General features: G+C 37.2%; 1 protein-coding gene across 1 annotated transcript in view; it reads right to left on the bottom strand.

Moving 5' to 3' along the window:
- LOC148949264 (RING finger and SPRY domain-containing protein 1-like) overlaps positions 1-26,551 on the bottom strand; it is a 314,716-nt gene that overhangs the window by 92,945 nt on the left and 195,220 nt on the right. The window contains exon 7 of the mRNA XM_089092665.1: positions 19,457-19,572. Coding sequence (XP_088948791.1) covers positions 19,457-19,572 — 116 coding nt within the window. The remainder of the gene's footprint in view (positions 1-19,456; positions 19,573-26,551) is intronic.

Genomic DNA, 26,551 nt, shown 5'->3' with positions numbered 1-26,551 from the left:
AAGGAAGTGGATACGTGCAATAAACCCCACTTCTGAAAAGAAAGCAAGATATAGCGAAGGTATATTAATGCAAGCTTCAAGACCATCAATTATCAAATTCGCTGCTAGAAATACACAAGACCTGGGCCAGCCAATGGCCGCGAATCTTTTAATGACAGGGTTCTCTGACCCCAATGTTTGCTCCAAGCCAGCTTGAATGAAGTTGAAAAGGGAATGGACTGCTTCATATAATGCCTCAGCTCAGCCTACTGAAGATTGTGAGCTTGACCCCCTTCAAGTTTTGCCAAGAAGTTCAGATATAGAAGCCCAGTCAGAATTTGTAAGTATATACATCTTTTTTTTTTCTATCAATATTTTCAAAAATAAGATAAATTTTCTCAGGGGCGTATCTTTTGATGATTAAAACTTAAAATTTGTTTCTAAGAACTATTTCATATTCTTTCATTTACCAAATTAGCGGTATATATATAAAGGAGTGCTTACCATGCATTTCTATAACAAAAAAAAACCTTACCTCGTAACTTCTAACCAAGATGAATTATAATGAAATTATTCCAATATTCATTTTAAGCAAAAAATAAATATTTGAAAAAAAAACAAAAACAATTTGATACTTAAAATTTTAAAATCACATTTAAAAGGAAATTTTTTCGCTAATTCATTTTCACGCATCCGCTACTTATCAGATCTCCCATCACTTTTTAATCCGCTTTGAATTCTAAGTGGGTCTCTTGCAAAGTGGACTTTAAATAACAGGATGTCTATCTTCGATAAGCAATTAACACAGGAAAAAAGGTTTTTTAATAATTTCCAAATATGTCTTCACAGCGATGTCAAGAAACATTATTTGGGCGAACCCGTTTTTGGTCATTTCATTGAAACGTTTTCGAGAAAGAATTTGAGACTGTTCTATTTAAACAGTGTTGTGAAGTTCGAGACCCCCACCGCTAGCGGGTATCGATCCTCTTACAGCTCCGGAAGCGCCCGGTTCCCACGGGTCCTCCCCGGGAGGGGGGGGGAGGGGGAGGGGGGCTCTTAAAATGGACCATCCATAATTTTAATTGCACTTTAATTGTTGATATGGATGGAGAAAAAAGTTCTTCTCTCTTACAAACATTTATTTAGCCCAGGTCAACTTCAAACAAATCCGTTGGCAAAAGACACAGGAAAATACGGATTATTGAGAAGGCGGAACCATCAACCCCCGACATATGGGATTCGTGTCCGTTAACTGAAGACGAGGACCAAGTGTTCATACAGCCTACCGCGTCATTTAAATGATGATCAAATTTCAATAATAGTTAAAATGAAGAGTCTCAAACACTTAACTTGGACCCATATTTTGTATTTTTATTTAAAAAAATTTTTGAAATAAAACCATTAGTTTTTTTTATCATTCTCTTGTTCTATCTAACCCTTCTAAGAATAAGACTACATTTTCCTGACTAAAAAAAAATATATATTTTTTAACATTTTAGTTGACATTATGAAAGACATAAGGCAGTGTAACTTTTTTTTTCTTCTTCTTTTAATTGTTCAGGTGGTGGTGGCGGTGTTAGTGTGACAATAAATATGAGTAATTGATAAAGTTTATTAACTATAAGAAATTTACATAAAAAATAAAACTTTTTTTTCCCTAAAGATTAAAAACATATCACCACCAGCGACACCATTGAGTGATGAAGCACCTAAATTTAAAGAACCAATTCTGTCACCACCAGCAGAGTTCAAGGATGAACCTACACTGATTCTATAGAATTTGGAGTGGCAAAGAGGGTTCCTTAACGATGTTTTTGGGGAAATGGCCAGCCTGCATGACTTAAGCTGTGATATTGACATGCCTGAGGATCCGGGGTGGGCAGATAGTTTCATGCGTGAATATTTAGATGATGTTACAAGTAAATATGAATCAGGTCCTCATAACAAAATTCCATCAGAGGACAATACAGGCTGGCTAGACCAATTGTCCCCAAATACCTTGGAATATGTACTAGGGGACCTGGTGCCAGACCCCCCAAATGTGATTGAACAGACTGGAAGTGGTGTTATTGACAATTCTCTGTCACCCACCACCATTCCACTTAATACTTTAGATATAAGTAGTAATTCAACAGAAACAGTATCGCCTCTTCGGGATTTTTTTCACTCCAACTCTGCCTTGCATCACACATTGGTCTACAGCACAAAATTCGGTGACCCTTTCAACTCTCTAGTGTCGGTGGATATAAGAACCGATTCCTTGGCCATTATACACTCAGAGACTGATACGATTAGAGCCATTCTTGATCCAACAAGTAGGGGATGGAGACTGGGGGCCAGTTTTAAAGCATCAATAACACTAAAAATATTTTTTTTTAATGAAAGTGCGGGGGAGTTACATTCAAAATAATCGCACAAAGATATATTGGCAATTCACCACATTTATCAATTTATGGGGAGGTTTTTCTAAATTGGGGTAATATTATTCAAAGTAAGTGGCAAAATTATAACGAGGGGTGTAGTGAATATGTGGTTTTATTTATTGAAAGTTGAAATGTTAGCATTGGTAGGTTTAAAAGGGATTTTATTGTAAGAAGTGGGCGTAGGGAGAGGGCAATTGAATGAAAATATCATACAGAATTAGTGGAACGTAGGGGGATACAACGAATATGTCTCGATACTAGGCTGCAGTGTTTCAAGTATGCATTTTTAATTGCAGCATACAGACCTTTGCGTAATGATGCCACTAAGAAAAAGTTGGACAAAATGACAGTTAACGGTATGTAGAGTTCAAAGGTCTCCAAAGTAGACTTTAATTGTTTAAATGGTCGATTTCCCGTGACACTAAAAGGGATCGATATTTTTGAGCGGGATAATGCACATTTAAAGATTGGTGTCACGGTGTTACAGTATGAACCATAATTTGAAGAGGGTCAGCGTTCCGATAAGAAGGGTGTATTATTTCCAGTGCGGGCTCCTTCAATTGAATCAGTAGAACATTGGGTGTGGCTTCTATACACCCCACCCACAGACTCCGATTCAATTGGTCATTTCAATCCAATTACGGATATTAGTAGGGTTCTAAGTGAGGGTAAAACGGGGCGTGGTGGTGCGTGCTATTACTGTTCGACATGTCTCTCATTAGTTCGATATGGCATGATTTTAACGCTCAACATGAAGAAACGAACACGTCGTTGGTACTTGACTCTGGGGTCACACATTGAAGAGGGAGCGTTCAAGAGTTTTAAAATTGTTCAATTCAAACTCCTGCTGAGACATACTCTCGTGCTGGGCTGCGTAGCTAAGCTCACAGCCATTTGTATTTAAGCTAAATCAAATCGTGTTCAAATACATTAAGTCATAGGAGTCTCGTACGCTCACACGCAATGAGATTCCAATAATACCATGCAATTGTTGGAGGAAGTTGAGATGTTGAGTGACGGTGAAGACTGCATGCACTCGGCATTGGTCGGTCTAGTCATAACAGCGAAAGGTGTAATTTCGCTCCTTAGTTAAACAAACTATCCTCTGATCATATCACCAGATGACATAGTGGCCATTAAAAATCGTAAAATGTGGTGGGTTTGCAAGGGGGAATTTGATGATGGTGTTGGGAATGGGGGGAGGAGTAAGGTGATCGACCATGATCATTTGTGGCAGGAAATTAAATCGGGTGGGAGTAACTTTAGAGGGGTAGCAAACCAGTCATGCAGTTTAAAGATGAGACGGCAATATTTCTTACCTGTTTTTATGCTCAAGTCAAAGTATGACTTAAAGTTTTGTTCTTCCAGCGTCGGCCCGCATGGCCAATGAAGGAATCGTATAAGATACAGGGACAGATTGTTGTTTTCCACATTTAATAAGACACAAGTCCATGGAGAAGTTACATCCTCTAGAAATCATACGTAACAGTGTTGAAAAGGGTAACTTATGCCTGAATAAAATCCGTTTTTCAGACTCTTTCAGCTTCTTCCCCAAGTCCTTAAGTCAATTGATTCAGGTACAGAACAGTGACAATTTTGATAGCTTCCCCCTCCTCAAACAGCGCTTCCCCGATGATGAAATGTATGATTTATTAAAATGTATGGGTATATATCCATATGATTATTACAACTCTGGGTCGAGGCTAGATGAGGTGTCATTACAGCCCAATGAAGCTTTTTACAATTTTCTTACTGAAAGTGAGTGCACCACAAGTAACCACGAATTTGCAAAGAGGGTTTGGGCAAAGGGCGGGTGTAAAAATGGGTGGGATTATTGTAAACTTTACTTGGCCAGTGACGTACTCAGTCTTCTTGATATTGTGTGCAAAAATACGGATAAAATCTATGGGGAATTTGGGTTGGATTGAGGTTATTATTTTTACACTCCCCATTTGGTGATGGACTTGATACTTAAAATCAGAAAAGAAGAAATGGGTCTGATCGCCGTTGTGGATTAGAAACTTTTTGCAGAGATAGCAACGCGGGGGGGCTATGTTTTTCACGGGGATCGTATCATAAAAACTGATCTAAGGGGACAGCACTCCTATGAAAAGTGAACGCAGTTTTTTTTTGATATAGATTACCTTCAACCATCGGCAAGATCTCACTACTGTTTATTGTGTGGCGATTATAAATGGCTTAACAATCCCTGGGCTTCGAAGGTCCCTGACATTGCTAGTGTTGAGCAGAATGGGGCGCAGGGATGGATTTTTGAAATTGACGGAGAAATAACCATGGAAATCCATGACTCAGTAAAAGACTGTTTTTCTGTGCATACATAGACCTATGGGTAGGGAATCTCTGAGTCCTTACAATTTATCTGTTGTATAGGATGGGAGTATGCACTGGGTACCTTCAAAACAAAAACTAATTGCCGATCATAACCCGAAACAGAATATCGTTGTTCATCACGTGCTATTGAAATGAAAGGTGTACAAAGGTTTCGAAGTAACAACGATTCATAGAGCCGTCAAATTTGATCATAAGCCTTACATGTAAACGACTATTGACGCCTTTGTCAGTAAGTGCTCAAAAGCGAAAATGAAAGTTGAAAACGAGGTCTATAAACTCATTTTGAACACAGCTTTCGATACAATTTGTGAGGGCGTGCGAAACAGAAGTCGATATGAAATTGTAATCAACCCCAAAGATTGTGCTCGAATAATTGCGGATCCAAACTTCACATCGTTCACAATCATAGACTCCAATATGGTGCTCCTACATCGCAAGAAAAGAAACATTGTATTAAATAAAAATATTACAGGCGGAAGTGCAATAACTGAAATATCCAAGAAACGCATGTTGTCATTTTATTATAATGTATGCAAGGTAGAGTGGCCGATTGAGGGACAAGTTCAAGTGTATTACGGGGACACTGATTCACTCCTGTTAAAAGTAAAAACTAAAAATCTATTGAATTATTTGGAAAATGGTGAGTACATTAGCTCACGAATGGACTACACTAACTGGGTCGAATCCCTCTACACGGAGCTAGTGAAACACCAGGCCCCAAATCAATTGTTAATGTTAAAATCTGAAACGGGTAGCGATCTGATGTCCAGTGGTGTGTTTCCTGGACCGAAGGTATACTGTGTGGAGACGCACGGCAAGGATATCAAACAAGTTTGCAAGGGGGTACCTACACACTTTGTAAAAAATAATTTCGACATGAGTGTGTATAGAAACTGTGTGGAACGTAGTTTAGTGCCAAGGGCGAAAGTCATGGCGATTCGCTCTTTACAATTTAAAAAATACACAGATAGAGTTGAGAAAAACGCCATGTCTGCCATATCGTACAAATTCTTTTTAATTGTGGTTTTTTTTAATTTAATACCACACGTGAATTTTTTATTTTAATCCCTTTTTTAATTTAATTATTAAATAAAACAGCTCGGTATAAAAAAATTAAATTAAATTCACTAAAAAAAAAAAAAAGTACACATTGGGTGGGAGGTTTGTTTTGGGTAATTTCGTTTTTTTTAATTCTTTTTTTTTTATCTCACAATAAATTTAAAATGTGTGTGTGTGTGCAAGGCAGATCAATTTCCAGTATTTAATACCAGCCCCGCCCCGGGCCCGCCGCCGCGGGCCCCCGGCGCCCGGCGCTTCCCGGCAATGGCCGCCGCAGCGGCCGCCCCCGGGGGGAGGGGGGGGGGACCCACAAATTTAAAATGTTGTAAGTAAAAGTGTATGATATTATTTCACAAGTGTGTGTGCACATTAGTCCAATAAATGTTGTATTTTTTTATATAAATAAATAAACAGAAAAAAAAAGTGTATTTATTTAAGTGTTTTTTTTTCTAGTGGTTATGTAAATGTTTTTTTTTTTTATTATAAATAAATTTAAAAAAAGTGTATTTTTTTTTATTCATGTTTAATGTACATTTTTCAATGTAGTATTTTTTTTTAAATTATTGTTACTTTTTTTATGTATATAATAAAGGAAAATATTATTCTTTATTATTCTTCTTCTCATTATTATTCTTGAAGGGAGTTGTGGTAATAGAGAAAATATCTGGTCATTAGACGGCCATAGTTTACAGTTAGTTTTCTAGGTGGATTGTTGAAGGGAACATGTATCAATTTAAAACACCACTCAGGTCGCTTCTGTTTTGACCGTCAATGTCGGGCAAAACAATACTCTTAACTAAAATACTTAAAAATTGCGATAAAATGTTTGTGGAAAAGCCGAAAAAAATTTACTATTGCTATAGTATTTTTCAGGAGTCATATGATGAAATAAAAGCGATTGCTGCCACCATGGGATTGGTGCAGATACAATTCATACAGGGACTTGATGTTTTCAACATTATTGAACAAAACTCTTGTTTGATCATTGACGATCTGGCTGAATCTATTGAACAGTGGTCCAAGGAAATACTACAACTGTTCGCTATTTGCTCTTATCACGAACATATGTCTATTGCTTTGGCTCTACACAATACCTTTCATCAGAGAAAATGCAGGCAAAGATTTGCATTGCGTTGTACCTTCTACATCATATACAGAATTGTTGAAGATTCAAGCTCGTTCATAACTCTCAATAAAAAAATATACCCGGGCGCCCCCAAATTTCTGCTCTCAGCATACAATCAGGCAACTAATAAACCCTACGGCTAAATCCTATTGGATACTACTCAAAAGACACCCAAGAATCTGCGTGTGCTCACAGATATTTTCGAAAGTGAAATTAGAGGCTATCTCCCAATTAGCAGTAAAAAGAAATATTAGTTACTATCTTGACCTTAAATAAACTACGGTAGAGTAAGTGCTTGTTTATGGTTTAAAGCACTTCAATACCTTCACTCAGGAAGACAACGCTCAAACATAGTATTGACAATGATTTCATTAATCTAATACCCAAACTTTGTTTAAATTTGATCGAGGGTAATGTTCAAGTGCCAGAATTAGTTAAGCAACAGGCAAAGCAACATCGTTCCATTGTGCGTACATGGGCCTCTAAAAAGAAAGAAAATAATTTCAAAAGGAAACAACTTCTTAAGGCGGGCGGTAGCCTTTTCAAACTTTTACTGCCAATAATTACAGGACTTGTAAACAGTTTTCTCTAAAAGAGAGAGAGAGAATTTCAAAACCCTATAAATTGACGCCAATAGAACTCGCTCTCTCACCCGTCGAACACTTTGAGAACAATCTGAGTAAATTCTTTGGTAATGAGAATATTGAGGATGATAAAAACTGCTTTTACTTCAAGATGCACTTCGCCGAGTGGACAAACACAAGTCATATCGATCGAAGCCCACTGCTGCTGCTGATCCCCAAAAAGAATCATCTCCTCAGGATTCTGCTGCTGCTGCTGAAACACAATTAAAGAAAGAGGAATTGGATTCAATTTTATTGAAAATTGGAAATCTAATGCCCCACTAATATCTTGAACAAATTAAACGACTCCTAGCCTATCTCTTGGAAAGTGATCACATTCAAGTTGAGAGCAATGGGACAGGGATTATAATTCAGGGCAAGAGCTATAATCTACTTGATTTAATCTATGATATGGTTACAAATCGTAAAGGACTATTATCATTTGACACTCCTCTATAAAGCTTTCTAAATACATTAAAACTCTCTAGAAGTCTTATTGTCAATAGACAAATTAAAAAAAAATTACATGAACATGCATCATCATCATCATCATCAACAACAACAACATTGTTACCATTAAAAAATGAACTTGAAGAAGAAGATTTTAAATCAATTTTGGAAAATACTAGCACACCACTAATAGCTAGACAAAAGCGAAGACGTATCAACTAATCATCACCACCACCACCAACACCACCACCACCAACGGCCAGTATACAAAAGGGTAGCGGTCGTTACACAACGTGTTTACGTTCCAAATGGTTGAAGTTCTGAAAGGTGCTTATGAAAATATTGGTGAGGTCGGTAATTTAAGTTCCCCCACTATTCTTTGCAGAGTCACGGGTGTTCCCTCTAAAAAAGGACAAGAATACCTACAAAATGAGTCAAGTTACACTCTGCATAGAAATCAAAGACTTCGTGCCAATCAATATCGAAAACTAAAGCCTTTTACTCATTGCATATAATGCAAGCATATCTCCTGACTCTAGATGAGATTCAACGACGTCACAATACACCGTACAAGTACATTTTACTTGCAATCAGTGTTTATAGTCGTTATGCATATGCAATTCCATTTCGATCAAAGAGAGGTGTTGAAGTTGCTCAGGCCATTGAAAGTTTTCTCCAACAGGATTCGTATAAAAAAATTCAAACGGATCGCGGTAGTGAATTTTTTAATCCCCATGTTGCAAAAGTACTAGAGAAATATAGTACACTTCGCTATCATAGTTACAGTACTATAAAGGCTGTATTGGTCGAACGAGTGACAAGAACTATTCGACTTTTAATTTCAAGATATTGTATATTGAAAAATACATCGGCTTTTATTCGTGATCCTGATAAAATCATGTTGATTTATAATCAACGACCTCATCGATCATTGTCCAACTCTACGCCAACGGAAGTTCATCATTCTGATCATGATACAATTGACACCTTTCTTAAACAGTATTCCAATGAATCGTCGGCTGTCAAGAAGATGAAAAATAAATTCAATGTTGGTGATACTGTTCGAATTAATAGAACAACTAATGTTTTTTAAAAGGAGAATTACTTGTGGTCCACAGAACTTTTTAAGGTGGCAAAAATACTAGACACTAAAACCATAACTTATCTCCTGCGTGATACCAAAGATGAGGAGATTCTCGGCGGCTTTTATGAATATTAACTACAAAAAGTTAAAAATGCCAGTGAAATCTATCAAATTGAAAAGATATTAAAGAGACGTACTCGCAGGGGTAAGAAACAGTTACTTTTTCGGTGGCTAGGATGCAACTCTGATTTTGATTCTTGGATCGGTGTTGAAGATATTGACAATGCCCAATGATTTCTATGTAACTTTCATGTCCAACGTTTCCAATCCTATCTACAATGACTTGAATACGACAAGTGATTTTTGGAAAAAACTCTCCCCTGCCGTCAAATTTGACGGTGCATATGAAGTGGCTCTTGTCGACTGTATTATCAAAAATACCTATGATATCCTTATAAAGGATCGTAAATATGAAATAAAAATTAGAACCTATGATTGACCGCCACCACCAGGTGATCAAGAACAAATTCAAAAAATCAATTGGATGGATTATCCATATGTTGAATTACCCTACGAGGAGCTCACCTGCAAGAATGATTTATGTCGTACTATCAATAAAAGAATTTCTGCTCGTAAAAAAGGAGCTTTTCATTTCAACTATTCAAAGGAGGAGGGCAAGATCTACATTAATTCACCTATTGCCAATGAAAAGGTTATTCTCAATGATAACCTAAAGGACGTTCTTGGCTTTAAGCTCAATATAATCAATGATAGAAGTGCTGGAAACACTAATTTCATTTTTGCTGACTTCCCACCTGCCTTCTCCACGGACACTTGTATATTTATCTACGCTTCATTTGTGGAAACATCTAGGGTTGGTAATTCAAATGTTCCCCTCCTACGAGTTCTTGAACGAAAAACCAACCAAGAACATGTTCACCACTACAATAAAAAGCATCTTCAGTATATTCCCGTAAACACTTCCTATTTGGAACTCTGTCAGTTAACACTAAGAACCGAATTAGGTGATTCTCTAGCAATTTCAAAAGGCTTAGCAGTGATTACATGTCATTTTCGACCCATTGTCAACGACGACGGTACAATCACCTAAAAAATGAATAATAGAAGAATTCCATTTGTCTGTCCCGATATTGACTGTTATGTTGGTGCTTTGAGTCCACGTCAAATAGGCAATGGATTGGACTACTACAAGGGGCGTACTACAATGTCTGGCTATGGTCTTGGTAGCCGGTTTGCTATGCTATTTCTTTCAGCACTACCCCTTTCCAAAAAGTATTTTGTACCTGCTGCGTCGAATTTTGCTGCCTCCACACTACAGGACTGGGGTTCGGGTAAAAATTTCAAGGAGAGTGTTAAGGAAAATATTAGATCTTCAGCAAGAGCCGTTGGTGAACAATTAAAATCTTGACAAAATGGGGAGGGATTGAAAAGAAAGCGTTTGCGTCATTCACTCATCAGTCTCATGCGAGTTAGGAAGCAAAGGACATCAACAAATACTTTTATGAATAAAACAATGAAGGCCAATAGGCAGAAGAAGAAAAAGAAAAAGAGTGTTAGATCAAACAAGAATTTCGTCTCTTAAGATGACTTATCTCCCCCACAAGGAATCATATCCATCAATTAGTTCCTAATTGAATCTATTCAATGCTGAAAATGTTGATGTCAGCGTCAAGTATGGCTACTATGAACAATTTCACCCTCAACAACCCCTCTCGGAGAATATACACTTTCAAATATTTTCCAATGAAGACTATTTCATTGATTTGTCGTCAACATTTATTGATTTAAATGTTGTGGTGAAGAAAAAGTCAGATAATACAACTCCAAATGCCGGTGATGGTCTCTTCTTTGAAAACTGTATTCTACACAACCTCTTCAAGCAAATTATTGAATCAATTAATTTGAACTTGGTGAGCCCAGTATGATACCCAACCAAAGAGGCAATATACACGAAAGTCTTTCGGATAAACACAAAGGAGTACAAGGAGACGAGATGAAACTTAACGGTCTCTATCTCATAAACAAATGGTAATGTCGACAGCGATTCAACTCCAGCAAGGACCGAGTAGCCTCATCTACTTGGGAAAATAAATCATGAAATATTCAATATATCCCAATGGCTACCCCCCAATGTCAAGATTGACATAAAGCTACAGATGGCACCATCGAATTTCATTTTGAGAAAAACACTTCCTGCAGCACCCGATGCAAATGTCATTATCACATCGGCAATTCTCCACGTCCGAAAACAACAAGTTATGAGCTCTGTTGCATTGGCAGTGGAAAAGCTAAGAGCCAATGGTAACAACATTATACTTTTTGTCCCCCATACAATCACCGATCAACGACACAGTGCCGCTGGCTCTCGTAGCTATAGCGACTCATCATTTATCAATGGAGAAATCCCATCAAAATCGGCTTTGGCCTTTGTGAAGAGTGGCAGTGCCGGTGGATCCTGGACTAAATCCCCCTCTGACTTTATTTTTTTCGGTCTATCTTGCCTTGTCTGCAAAGTGAATGGTAGTCCACTGGACACTCTATCATTTGACAAAAAATCCTATAGAACTCTGTACGAGTTGACCATACAATCCCTAGATCATGACTCTCAACTATTTGAAAATGGAATAACCGATTCAATGTTTTCAAAAAATCATGGGGTTATTGTTTTGGACTTGTCAGGGACTCAAGATATGACCATAGTACGAACAGGGAATGTAAATTTAGAGTGTACATTTTCCGATGCTCTGACTAAGAATATCACGCTAATATCACTGAGTCAATTTGAAACCTTTCGGGAAATCACGCCCGACGGCAGTGTTCTACTAGATCTTGCACCATAAACACAAATAAAATAATCAATGTATTCAGTATGGACCCTTATATGTCCAAGTATAAATCCTATTGCATACCTTCGGACTTCATTGAAAAAATTCCAAGTGCTAACAATACTCTGATCATTGTTAAACGAAGGCAGAAAACACTGCAGACTAGCTATTGTTTATGCGTCTCGTAAATAGAGAAAAATATTGAATTTTCTGACCCTATTAGCCTATTGGTTAAGTACTACATTCCGTGTCTAAGAAAATTTATAGACATCACTGGGAAAACCAGTATTAAAAATAAACTTAGAGTACAGGATTCAAAATCAACGACTAAGACATGTGGCTTTCATGCACTACTCTTTTTCATGTTCAGATGTCGTGGCTACACCTACAAGCAGTTTCTCAACATCTACGTTGACTTACCTCAATTAAACGACTTTCTAGTTGAGAATATACTTACAAGTGTATTTAATATTGATTTTAGTGCCCTAAGAATAAAATGTTCTAAAGATGTATGTGAAATTTTTTATTAATAAAGAAATATATATACATGATAAAACGACTGTTCTACTCTTTAGATTTCATCCACTACTAGGTATTTGTCAACAACAACGAGTGCAGGTAGATTATCTGAATTCGCAGTGTGCTGATCCTGATGTAGTGCAATGTCAGGGTCACATTTTCTATAGTAGAGTGTGACTTCACTCTTGATATATCTCTTTGTATAGTCAATGATACTATTCTCATTCATTCTATAGAATTCACATGTTTCAATTTGCGTATTTGAAGCAATTTCACAAACAGTGTCCTCAAGTGGCGAATCACATTCCGTCACAGCCACATAAAAATCAGTGGGCTTATTATCATAACACCCAATGTCTTCACATCGATGACGTAGAAACCATATTCTTTTGTTGTTCCAACAGTTGAATTGTTGACCCGGGTCCTCCTCCCAGAACAATCTAAAACCACGACGATACCAATCTCGTAGCAATAAACTAAAATCACGGTTAGGATTCTTTCCAATCATATCGGGATATGTACTCTCCCACTGCTTACATTTATCATAATTACAATTGGAGCATAGGTGACCTCTAGGATGAGAGTCACACGCCTCTTCAAGACAGGAATTACAACCTTTAATTTGTATAGCATATCCTCTAGGCAATTTACACGGGTTGCATAATCTACACTTTTCATCATACTCATCAATCATTGTGCAATTCTCACTTGATGACCAGCTGCCCTGTGTGTACATACATAACGGACATGTATGGAACATTTTGTTATGTGTTGACACTCTCACTGCCACAATGAAACTGAGCTAGCAACAACAAATATTGTCTGAGAGAGAGAGAGAGAGGAGTAAATCATCCTTGAGCACCATCTTTCTAATGAAAAAAGTCCTAAATTTCTAAACTAATGTTTAGAAGCATATCCACAATATCATTTTGTCGTGTCGTGATCAATATATCAATAAATTGTGTAAATGCATTTGGACCACGATGTAGAAGCCTCATACAATAGTCTAATGATGGAGAATCAGTTTTCATTATATCGACAAGCATTCCCCGAGAAAATATCTTCCTTTGAATAGACAACTCTATAAAATAATCATCTAGAATCAAATGTTTTTCCATAAGCACTACATTCCTCGTGTTTCGCTCTTTCTCAAATCTATCCATGTTTTTTTTTTTTTTTTTTTTTTTTTTTTTTTTTTTTTCCTAACTCTCTCACGATCAACTTCAGACTAAACAGAATTCTTTTTTCTACTCTAGGAAATATATGCTAGTCTACTATAGAAAAAAAAATATCATTGATTTAGAAAAATTTTTTTTGAACATAATTACAATAATAATTATCTCTGAAGCATTTTGTTCTCATCAATATATTTTAATAGGATATCTAACGCTGACTGAAGTTAATTTATGTTGATAATATTTACTTTTCCAGAAAAACACAGCTGCTCCTCCTGCTTAAATTTGCTTAATAATATCACGTATCTCGCATACATAATGTCCCATTCAAGACATAGTCTACAGCCAGCAGTTATTTCCACAGCTACATTAGGTACTCGTATATCGCTGCTGCTGCTGCTGCTGTCGGTTCCATCATTAATTTCCAATAATGTAAATGCACCACTCATTTTTTTTTTCACTAATATCCTTGCAAATAAACTATTCTCTTTGAATTCAATTCTCTTACTAATATGAATTGTAAAGAAAACTATTCCTTTTATTCAAATCCTAATCACCAATCAAGTTATACTCGTTCCTCTTGGCAAAGGTGTAATGACCTGTAGAATAGGACTAGCAGAAAAAACCTGTTTGGTACGGGGGCGTAAGCAAAGTATATAGCTTCAACCAAATTCCATATGATATTTCAAATTGTTATAGCTTCTATAGAAATGATACCTCTTTGCAAATGACCCTGGTAACCCAATTACTTGAAAATATACACACATATCCATGCCTCAGGCGTAGGTTTCCTTGTCCCTTTTCAACGAATTGGGCGCTTACTACTGGTCTGCATGATGATTAGAGGGTAATTCAAGGAGAACAGCAATTGTTAGTTTGGTACTCGGCCAAGGTAACTGATGCCACTGAGCTTTCGGAGCGATTTAGTTTCAAATGTCGCCAGTCGGTGCTTCTCATCGGCTTTAGGGTCCATGTCTCTGTTCCGAACGTTGCAACTCGAATCATTAAGGTACGGAAAAGTCGCATCTTCAGTTTTAAGGGTAGGTATTTATTTTATCGAATAGAGTGCGGTGACATGAAGCATGTGGAGGCAAAAGCCAGGCGTCGTTAGATGTCTTTTGAAGAGTTGTTTGTGGATGTCACATATCCTAGGCAAATAAACTGGTCCACCCATTCGATTTCCTCGTCTCGAATAGTGACTTTAGGAGATTGAAGAGATATCGGTGATAATATAGGTATTGGTGAAGATATTATAGTGGCTTTAAACAGATATTGGATCATTGAATTTCAATTCTCGGCTGCGGTTGAGCTGTATGTTTGCTTCAAAATTCGTTTTCTACGGAACGGGGCCTCTTACTCTGGGTTAATATCCCTTCTGCGAACCAAAACTCTTAAGATTTTCAAATTTTAATCTTTTTTTATAGTAGTTTTTGTTGCTGCGCAGCTTTGAAATACATATCGCTTGAAAAACCCAGTCCAATTCAGTTTAAGGTAAAGCCAAAGAGTAAAGGTGAGATTATTTTCCTACAATTCCGAGGCAAAAGGTAGGGTTTGTTTCCATTGATTTACGTCTGTGACGCGTTTTCATAAGCCAAGCACATTACACCTTAACGTGTGCCAGAAAGGAAAGCCAATCATCCCGCTTTAAAAAACCTGATTGGTTTCTTTGCGAAATTTTAAGCCAGTAAAAAGAACAAAGAGTAAAATTCCATCTGATTGGTCATCAGGCATGAAATTTGTACTAAACTGAGTCAGGAGATATTTTGCAAAAAAAAAAAAAAAAAAATTACTGTTTCTCTGTGGTACAACTAATTCCACAAAATTTCCGTACTCAACATTCACACAGCATACATAACTGAACTGAATATGTCTAAATTCCATGCTACAGAATGTGTTTTTTGACAATTCTATACACCTCTGTCCAGTCAAATCAAAAGCTTCAGTCTTTGAAAATTACAGATTAAAGAATACAAATGCGGAGGCTGCTAAGTCTTGCGTTAAAATTTCAAACTGTTTGAGACAAGATATGTTTTACAAGGAAACTATCTTTTTCTTTGTGCAACTCCTTATTACACAAAATTTAGGAGGTAAGGCTTCATTGAGCATACATAATTGAAACAAAACTATTTATGTCTCATTTCCAAGCCAAAAGACGCAGTTTATTTTTCGGGAAATTCAGTACACCTCTTTCCCGCCAAATAACGAGCTTTAGCTTTGGACAAATGAATAAACAGATGAGTAGCTACTACAATGCAGTAGCTGCAGCTGCGTTTCTATCTTCCGATGCTGCACTAGCTGCTGGATCACAAATGAGGCAGTAGTTGCTATGTCTTCCGTTAAAATTTTGGCCCTTAATTTTAATGGCACAAACTACCCTGTCTCTCAGTTCTGTAGATATTCTAGGCTCTTAGGAATAATGATACTGTTAGTAATCATGTATGTCTTGCAAGTTTTCCAAGTATTGCAAGGAAATTAAGCTGATTTGTTTATTATTGGGAAAATAAAGCAACTATTCAAACAAAATGAAGATTTGGAAACATCTATGTAGGAAGTAAATTTTCAATGAAGGAAGTGAATAAAGTAAACTAGAAATAAGCCTGAATATTTCGGCTTCACATTCGTTTATCAATAAAAACAAGATTGAACAGGTGAAATATACAAGAAAAATCATAAAGTATTTCTATATTTTCATTTTATTTATAGAATGGCAATGTGGTCAAATGAATTCATAACCAATCAAATACGTTAAATTTATGGAATCTCATAGGCACACCAAGTCGAATTTTATTGAGCTATATTTTTATTTCAACTAACTGTGGACATTAACTTACGATGTCCATTATCTTAAATTACTACAAACAACTCACTGCAGCACCAAATCACCTGAGGCCAACATAGCTACGCTCGCTTTTCCTCCATCCCAATCTATTCAAAGCCTCTCTCTTTACACCCTTCCAAGAAGTTCCACATCCCCTTAATTCATCCCTACGCCCTCCGCCCACCCGTTCAGGGGAGATCCGCTCTTCGTTTCGCCCCAGATGATTGACCCAAAAGGATGATCTTCGGTAATCTGTCACCCTTCATCCGAATAACGTGTCCTAGCCACATCAATCTTTCTCTAATTATAGCCCTAGAAAACGGCATTTACATATTTTGTACAGCTTACTGTTTGAAATACGGTCAGTCGGACAGGTACCCAAAACCTCCCAAGGTACCCAAGACAATTCTTCCGCAAAACGTCTAACAAATCCTTCTCCGTCTTTTAGAGCGCCCAGTTTTCGGAGCCATACTTGCTAACTGTCATCACTGTAGCTTCCAATATTCTAATACAGACTCTCTTCTAGAAAGTCGTAGGTTTTCTTCCCATTCTTCCGAACTTTTTTTCAACTATATAAAGCACTCTGGGTCTTGGCTATTCTACTCTTAATATCGTCACTACATCCACCATCTTTACTAATAATACTACCCACGTAATTAGAGCTATCCACTTGATCAACCATCCCGTTACCCAACATCACCTGTTCACCTTCACTTGTTCCCAGTCTAAGCGATTTAGTGTTCTTAGTGCAATTTTTCAAACCTATTCTTGCACCCTAAACTCTCAAAATCTCCAAAAGTAATTTATTTTGCTAGCATTTTCATCTAGAACAGCCAAACCATCAGCATAATCTAAGTTTAGGAGTATTTTCTTTCCCATTTTATTTCATGCTATCGCATAGACTTTGCCGTGTTCCCTAGGACAAAGTCCATCAAAATGGTCCAAAAAAAATGGGGATAGAAATCTACCCTACTTAACTCCTGATTCAATGCAAAACCAGCTACTAAACTCACTTCCTACCTTAACTGTAGCAATGCTATTCTCGTCCATAGCACTAATCCCTTTGACCTGGAGTACCATAAAAGGATAGGACTTTCGCTAAAGCTCTTCTATTGGTTGCATCAAACACTTGCTCATAATCAATAAAGATAAGGATTAAAGGGGTCTCCTTTTCCTAAAAGCACACAATTCTTCTCTTAAAATTTTATCTACAGCATTTTCAAGTTTAAAAAGTACCATTATACTACGTAATCTGCTACCTACAGAAACCAAGCTAATTCCTCGGTGATTACCACACTCACTCTTATTACCTTCTTATAGTGGGTTTTAATTAGAGCTTTTCTAAAATTACTAAGCATTTTCAAAAATCATATTCCTAATATTCAGTAACTTATTTCTAACCTCATAAACACCATATTTAAGAAACTCATTAACCCCACTATCAGTATCCGGGGCTTTATTATTTTTTAATCCTTTTAGTACTGGCACTAATTTTTCCTTCATGTCTAAAGTGTCACAAACTTTTTCATATTTTTATATTGTTTACTTAGGTCTAAGTTAAAAACAGTTTTGCACATTCTCAAAATGCTCTGTCCACCTTTCTTTAATTCTTTCTTTATCACTAATTGTGGCCCTGTTCTTACCTTGAACTGGGACAAGTCCAGATTGACTATTCCCTGCATTACCCACGATAGCTGAAACCCAAAATGATTATAAATGTGGTTTTCACCCATAGCCATTGTATGGCACGCTTGATTCACAATCCAAAGTCCTTCAGGACGGAAGTTCGAATCCTTGTGACACCAATCCTTTCGATTGGGGTGGGAGTCGTTGGTGTGACTTTGTAAACCCAACCTTCCTGAATCTGAGGAGCTTGCGATTAAGAAAATTTCCATGAAACAGGTATGCTTTTACAAACCTATGTCCTTCAGGACGGGCGTTCGAATCCTGGTGTCATCAATGCAGGGGTAGGAGGCATTGGTTTGACTCAGCAGGCCTATCCTCCGTGAATCTGGGGAGCATACGATTAAACCAATTCCCGTGAAGGAGGTATTGATATTGCAAAATGGCAATTGTATAAAGATTTCCATGGATTATAATACGGAACAAAAAAGTCAAACTTCGTTCAAAGAAAAAAACAAACAAATTATTAGACTTTAGTAATGCCAGTCGATAAATACGTTTTTTTTTTGCAAGTCCAGGTGTTAAAAGACGATATTAGCACATAAATCGGTTTGAACGCTGAAATACCAACAGAGTAATGCCAAAACAAACAATCATGATGATCATCCATGAGAGATGATTACAAGAATTACCAGAAACTAAACAGGGTAACACGAAAACGTTAAATAAAGTTAGAAAAGCATTTTTCTCAAAATGTAGTAAAAACTGGCAAATAATTTCATACTATCTGGAAAAACTAAAATTTTCCAAGACTGAAAATGAAAGCTTGGGCGATCGTCCCATTACACAACTGCTCAAATACACCTTTTTTGTAACCCCTGTTTAATACAATTTGAGATAAAAACTTTTTTTTTCAATTTCTTATAATATTTTCGATCTTTTTTGTTCCCTGGGGTCTTCTTGGGCGAAGGACTTTCATTATAACTAGTTTTAAGTAAATAAAGATATTTTTCACATTTTAAGAATATCACATTATAACCTAATTTTGTGCATTGGAGTTTCCTTCACTCGAGGACTTTCAAATATAAGTTTGAAACCAATCGAGATAAAAGCATTTGGGACCATTTTTTGTCGGAGGGGGGTCCCCATACCCCCAAACCCATTTTTTTATTAGGATTTCCTTGGTCTATATAACTTACTATATAAGTTTAAAACGGAAAAAAAAACGTTTGTAAAGTTTGTTGGTTCTTTTTCTGCCATTATTTATGGTGAATATCCTTTTTTTTTGAAAAGTTATTAGTCATTAAGTACTTTGAAAAAACAAAACAAAACCTACAATGGTAAAGCTACAAAAAAACTAATGATGACAAGAAAAAAACCTCTAGTCCATCTGCTGACAGCTTTAGATATTCACCAACATCACTTGAATTTAATATGGCGTTAATGTTGCTCATATCTTGCTGAAGATACGTGAAGACTCTATGTTCTGGTACAACTGAAATATAAGCAAAAGTAAAATTAATACAGTTGAGTTTGCATTCACAGCCAGCAACAACAGGATCGAACGAGCCCTAAAAGCACTTTTGTCAGCAAAGTCACTAAGAACATTCCTCCACCCGGGTGAAGGAAGAGACAAGGTTAGCGGAAGAAAACACGAAGGAGCGTCATTCCGGAACCGCTAAGTGGACTCAGAAGGTATAGGAGGAGACGACAAAAGTCTTTGTTTGAACTGGTTAAGCTGCTCACGAAAGACAGAAACAAATGGTATATCACCACGACGAAGCTGTTGGACACCAGGGAAAGCTAACGCTGTGTCTTGCTTCAAGCACTAGTACGAGTAAGCAAGTAGAGGGATAAGCGTCTTCACGATTTCCAAAGTAAAATCTCTATAGGGGATTTTCTAAAAAGTTTAGTTTGAAAATACAGCCTCTCTTTACGTTAAAAGCAGTTTCAGGTATATGTAGGAAAACCAAGTTAATTATTAAAAACTGAATTTCAATATATATATCGTGGTTGTTATGCCTAAAATTCGTATATGACATTTTCACACGTCTTAGTTAATTGCCAAAAACCATTTGCTAAGATGTTCCCAAAGAGACTATCAGCACATATAACGTAAATCAGAAGGATAGAAGTGTGATTGAATATACATTGCCCTCCAGATCCACCCTTTGAATGCAGCCCAGCACACATATTTTCGCAATTATTTCAGGAGTTTGATAATTTACAATCTGACCTTTAGGTATAACAGTCAGGGACGTTAATTTAGGGAAAGGGGAGGGGGAATTTCTCCCAATAGATTTGGAAAATACCTTCTTTTGGTATTCCTACTGAAAAATACTTTTTTGGATTATTAACATCAAAAAAGACTGAAAAACAGCAACATTTTTACATCCCTAGATTTTGAAAAATACATTCCTCCCCCCCCCCCCCCCTACGTTTTCGTGACTAGACGCCATTGGCAACAGCGACGATACATAATTTGAGTAAAAATCAAGATGGCAGCCAAAATCAAACAGTTTGTGGTAACGAACTGTAAGTACGGAGCGATCCGGCTAAATAGTAACGGAAACTCTAAAACATGAAGTTTTGATACCAATAAATACATCAAAATAATTAGATTGTTATGCTGATTTCAAATATATAAGTTTCATCAAGTTTAATCATACTCATCTAAAGTTACGCACCTGAGAAAATTTGCCTTATTTTCGGAAAAAGGGGAAAACAACTCCCAAAAATCACAGAACTTTAATGAAAATCACACAACCAGATTCAGCGTATCAGAGAACAATACTATAGAAGTTCCAAGCTCCTATCTGCAAAAATGTGGAATTTTGTATTTTTTGCCAGAAGAAAGATTACGGATGTGTGTTAATTTGGTTATTTTTCCAAGGGCGATCGTATCGACCCAGTGGTCCTAGAATATCGTGAGAGAGCTCATTTGAACTGAATTCAAAAGTTCTAGTGCCCTTTTTAAGTGACCAAAAATTGGAGGGCAACTTGGCCCCCTCCCACGCTCATTTCTTCTCCCGAAGTCACCCAATCAAAATTTTGAGATAGCCATTTTGTTCAGCATAGTCGAAAATCTAATAAATATATCTTTGAGGATAATTTAATGCCCCAAAGTTCCCGAGGGAAGGGCTGCAAGTTATGAACTTTGCCCACATATATAATTGGTTAATGGGAAGTATACAGAAGATTTCAGGAGGGATTTTTTCTGGGGGGGGGGGGGTCGGGGGAGGGGGTTACGTGGGAGGATCTTTCCTTGAAGAATGTTTCCTTCGGCGAGAGGACATTTCTATGAAGGGGGCGCCTGATTTCCCAGCATTATTTAAAAAATGATCGGAAATTAAATACAAAAAATAATTATTTTCAACTGAAAGTAAGGAGCAACAGTAAAACTTAAAACGAACAGAAATTATTACGTATAAGCCGGTGTTCACCCCCTAGTCAATACCTCGCTCTTTACGCTAACGTTTTTTTTAGTACTTTCAAAAGAGCTATCTATTCTAGTTAACTGGCCTTTCTGATTCAGGGGTTTGTGACTCGAACAAAATTTAAACTTTAGCGTAAAGAGTGAGGTATTGAACGAGGGGGGGGGGTTAACTCCCTAATATACGTAACAAAAACATACGAATATAGAAGTTCGTTACGTAAGTTACGGCAGAACAAAATTTCGAGAAAGCCTTTAGCCACAAAAAAAAGTAAAATTAATATACAAATTTCTTCTTAATTATTCATGTACGGTGAGCCAAAATCAAAGCTGCATTAATTCAAAAATGTTCAGAAATTAAATAAAAAAACTATTTTTTTAACTAAAAGTAAGGAGTGACATTAAAACTTAAAATGAACAGAAATTATCCCGTATATAAAAGGGGCTGTGCCCTCCTCAACGCCTTGCTCTTTACGCTGAATTTTGACTCTTTCTCAAAAGTCTATTGTTTAAAACAATAAAAAACTTTAGTGTAAAGAGCAAGGCCTTGAGGAGGGGACAACCCCTTTCATATACAGAATAATTTCTGGTCGTTGTAAGTTTCAATAAGTCCCTCCTTACTTTCAGTTAAAAATCTTGTTTTTTTTTATTTCATACCAAACAGTAATCTATTGTTCGTCATCAGTAATTTTTTTCTACATCATGCAGTGCAGTCCTGTTTAGTTTATTGCTTAAAAGAATTCACATTCCTGATGAATTAAGCATTTTTTTATATTTCGTTGCAAGTTTGAAATTATGTTTGCTAGGACATCTACAAAAAGAGATTCTCAGATCTTGACCAAACTGGATGGGAAATAACAGCTAGTGTTCTAGTTAGATTTTCGTGGATCAGGGCTCCACCCGAAGTCTGTATAGAATAGAAAGGGGAAAGGGTCAATAAGTTTCACATATCAATACATTTAATAGCATAGACTGTCATATCTCCACTGAAGTACGTAGAAAGTAAGAGCAGGAGTTCTAGTTGTAATTTTTGGAGTTTCCTTGGGAAAGGATGGGAGAGAAGACTAGATTATTATCATATAAACATCTAGCAAAAAGAGTTATCTTATCTCAATCAATCTCTTTGAGAATTAAGAGTGATTTTTCCAGCTGCGCCTTTATGGTGTCTGGACACATTTCATCCTCAACGGGAGGAAACCTCGAGGTGTTCTAGTTATACCTTTTGGGGATCCAAATTCAGTGCAATCTTCGTGGGGGAAAGATCCTTAATTATTGTCATCAAAACATCTAGTAGAAACCTGTCATCACTTTCATCATCCAGGGTAAGCTGTAAATGGAAGCTATATTCCCCATTCTCAAGCTGTTAAGACAGGCTTCTCTCTTCAGGTTATTTATTTTGAGCTTTATTTTGTGATTTTTTCTTCTTTTCAATTCAACTTCTTCCACTCATTGTTTTTAGATGTGTTCGTCAGAGTTTTGGACTTTGTTCTTTTCCTAGACTTTTTTCCGTCTCTTGCATAGAAACTCATCTTAGGGTGAGGACGAACCAACTCTGGAGCCACTGGCATAGTCGCAGAAGTCACTGAGCTACTGTTAGTTGGCACCACGTCGTTATCCAAGCTGTCGTCACCAGGACTGGTTGATGCAGCTGCAGACTGACCTGTCATAGGAGATGTCTCCGGTGCTAGTCGATCGGTCACGAAGGCGCTGAGAAAGTAGTGATCTTGAAAACTTTCCTATCGAAAGGGTATGTTCACGTTTTTTGGAACCAGCTTAGTATGTCTTCCATGATGACAGATCTTAGAAAAGCGATTCCGACGAATATTCCAATTTGATAAATGGTGATCCTCCAGTTTGTGCTCAGAATAATCCACCAGTTAGCGGCTAAATGGCCCATAAACACTAACATCGAGAGGCTGGTTCTTGTGACTGTAATGCGGTGGAGGTGTTCAGACGTAAATGCCATTTTCTCTGCATAGATTAATTATGCTCAACAATGCATGCGAATTATGGTTGTCCATAATCAGCAGAAGCCAATTTGTGGGCGAGCAACTGGTTTGGGAGATCAGATGGCGTTTCATATCCGAGAAGATTTCACTGTGAAACTTTGAAGCTAGTTCACTCATGGAAAGACAAAGAAAGGAACTATAGACTGACCAGCTGCGTTGATGCACCTTACGACTGGTACCAGGGTCCCTTCCTCAGCCAAAGTAATGCGTCCAACTTGCTTTGATTCCTTTTCTGCAACCACCTTTAGAGTCTTCGAACAGTTACTACTCCAGTCTCGTCAAGATAATATATTCTATTCTGCGGTTACTCGTGCTTCCGAAGCAACTCTAAATTATTGAGGAATTTGTTGACATCCGTCCTGCTGAAGCTGGTGGCTCTGGCAAGGCTTGTCACTTCAATAGACTATAGGAAAAGCCCAACACGACTCATATAGCTATTAATCCAGTCTTTTCCTGCACACTTATTTTCAGTCTAGTTCTTCGGCATCTTTTTCCCTTTAGCCTGGGAATATTTATATGCAATCTGATTTGCTTTTTTCGTAATTCCAAGAAGCATGTGCTGGGCCGTGATCATATAGTTCTTCAGAAGTGCCACTTTGTTTGCTGGGAACACAGTTTTAGAGTTGAAGGTAGTTGCCAACTCCTCTGATAAGGAGTTGCGTACAGTTTTGCAACTGCTCTTCGCACTGTGCTTCGTGGCAAACCAAACTTTTTCAAAACTTTGCGAAGCGTTGAACTCAATCTAATTCTCATTGCAGCTGCTTTCAGTAAGTCTTGGTCATGGAGATAGAAGGTGATTTTCCTGGTATACTTTTCCATTCAGTAAAAAAAGAGACAACTAAATATCTATCTAATTGACCTGCGGAAACAATAAATACAACACTATGTTCACAAAATACGCAGCAAATACTAACTTTAAAAAAGATCCCAGATGATAGAGGGGAAGATGGACCAGTCCGTCTTAGCCGCTGTCTCTGCAGTCCATCTTACCCTAAACCTACTTTTTCGCAATAGTTCAAAATCACAACATATGATGGCATTGCGATGAAAAGAATTTCCTGTCTCACATTCTCTCTTAGACCACCATATTTGTAAAAAAAAAGCACCACACCATAAAACAGAACATAATAAACACCAAAAAAGAAAAACATTTACCTCAATAGCCGGTTTCAAAAATATGAAAACAAAGAAATGCATTTTTCTCGAAGACAAGATTGCAATCAACTCTCAAACTTTGCTCCGAAACATGCCACTAAAAGCTCAAGTGATAAAAAGGGTAACGCTTAAGTCAAGTAATGACAAAAGGTCCGTCTTGGGGTTCTACCCCTTGTTTCTTTTCTTTTCAGATAAATGACCTGTTTTCTTTTCTGTAATTATATTTGCCTACAAGAAATTTGCCAATCATCTGTCGTTGCTAAGCTAGATTCTTTCACAATAGGTAAGCTTTGAAGTTAAATTATATTTTGTTCTTCCGGGTTTGGCCCATTGAGAGACAAAATTACACAAAAGTAGAATGAATTTGGATGTTGATTTAGAGGATTGGCCAGGGCCAAGCGAAGGTCCACCCCTATGCAAAGTTTGTTGTACAGAACCAATGTTTTATTAGTTAGTCAACTCTCAACATTGAGACCCTGTTTGGGAGAGTCTGTTCTTTCAAAGTTGATATATGTGTTTTGTCAAGTGACCTTTTGGAAGATTACAAGTAAGCTATTTTCTACAGATGTGTAGATTATTTTTTCCAGGAACCCGGACAGGGTGGGAAAAGAGTTACGAGATACCATCATTATTACACCGACAGGGGGGTCCGCACCTTCCAAAGAGATAGCTAGAGATTTTTAGTGGTGCCCCGGGTTGGGTGCACCCTTGGCCTTAGAGTTGGGCCGTCTGACCGTTCGATCCCGTTATCATACCCTGGGGCAGGGTTTATTGTCAATTGGGTACTAACATACCCTATATATACAGAACTGTTGAGGTAATTGCAGGCATCCAATTGTGATACTTGGTACAACCGAAGTTTTCTCCTCCAGTAAGTGGTGTAGCACCATTTTTGCACCAATAAGTGGTGACACCTATACCTTACCAAACGATTACTGTGTGGCAGCAAGATATGTCCTATCGATAAATCTGATAGTAAAAGAATTCCGCGTTTTCGAAGAGACAAGTTAATTTAACCTACATAGTAGCCAATTGTGGTTACATATGTTTTAAGGATTTTGTTTTCTCTACCTCCCCCTGGACAAGCTTTGCTTTTTAGGGGAGGAAGCAATAATTTTTTTGTTGATATGTTTGTTTTTTTCAATCCGCTTTTATGAATCAATATATCACGCGACTAATTAGTTTGTGAAACAAGGGAGGCTGCGCCACCCAATTAAAATCGGCAAATTAAAACGCAACAATTTTTCACGAAAATACAAGAGGAGACATTGGTAAAAGAATTTTCATTTAGACGGAAGAAGTATTTTGACTTTAACTCAACCTTGAAATAATGGCGGAAAAACGGAAGATTCAAAAAAGGTCAGAAAATGGAAAAGAGTTGATAGAATCAGATATGAATTCGAAAAAAAAACTACCGCGGCAAACCAAAAATCGTATTCGACTATTTCCAGCGGGAGTATGCGACTCCCGCTGGAAATACCCTCGGAAAAACACCATCAGATGGAACTTCTTATTTACCAGGGGGTGGAATAGATGGTTCTTACCAGTGTGAAGGGGAAAATTTCAGAAAAATATGTAACTAGGGATCTCTGGTGCGAACCATGGAAGGAGAAAAAATGTACTACGGATTCAGAGAGAATTATTCCCAGATAGAGATACCCAGATAAAGGAAACAAATATGGGAGTAGAAAGAATACAATCGGGAAGGAGGACACCCGTTAATATGAGAGAACATGAAATAGAAACAGTGCCAATTGTATACAAAGAAAAATCGTAATACGGAAATATGAGTAAAACAAAACCAAATCACCTTTCAGGTACATTGCAAAATGTAAGGCAAGTGTAGTTCAGACACAAAAGAATTATAGAACGAATAG

This window comes from Artemia sp. Qi Xiang Cuo, chromosome 8 (genome assembly GCF_049724085.1).
Source record: "Artemia sp. Qi Xiang Cuo chromosome 8, ASM4972408v1, whole genome shotgun sequence".
Lineage (NCBI taxonomy): Eukaryota > Metazoa > Arthropoda > Branchiopoda > Anostraca > Artemiidae > Artemia > Artemia sp. Qi Xiang Cuo.
This window is presented reverse-complemented; position numbering and strand designations above follow the sequence as displayed.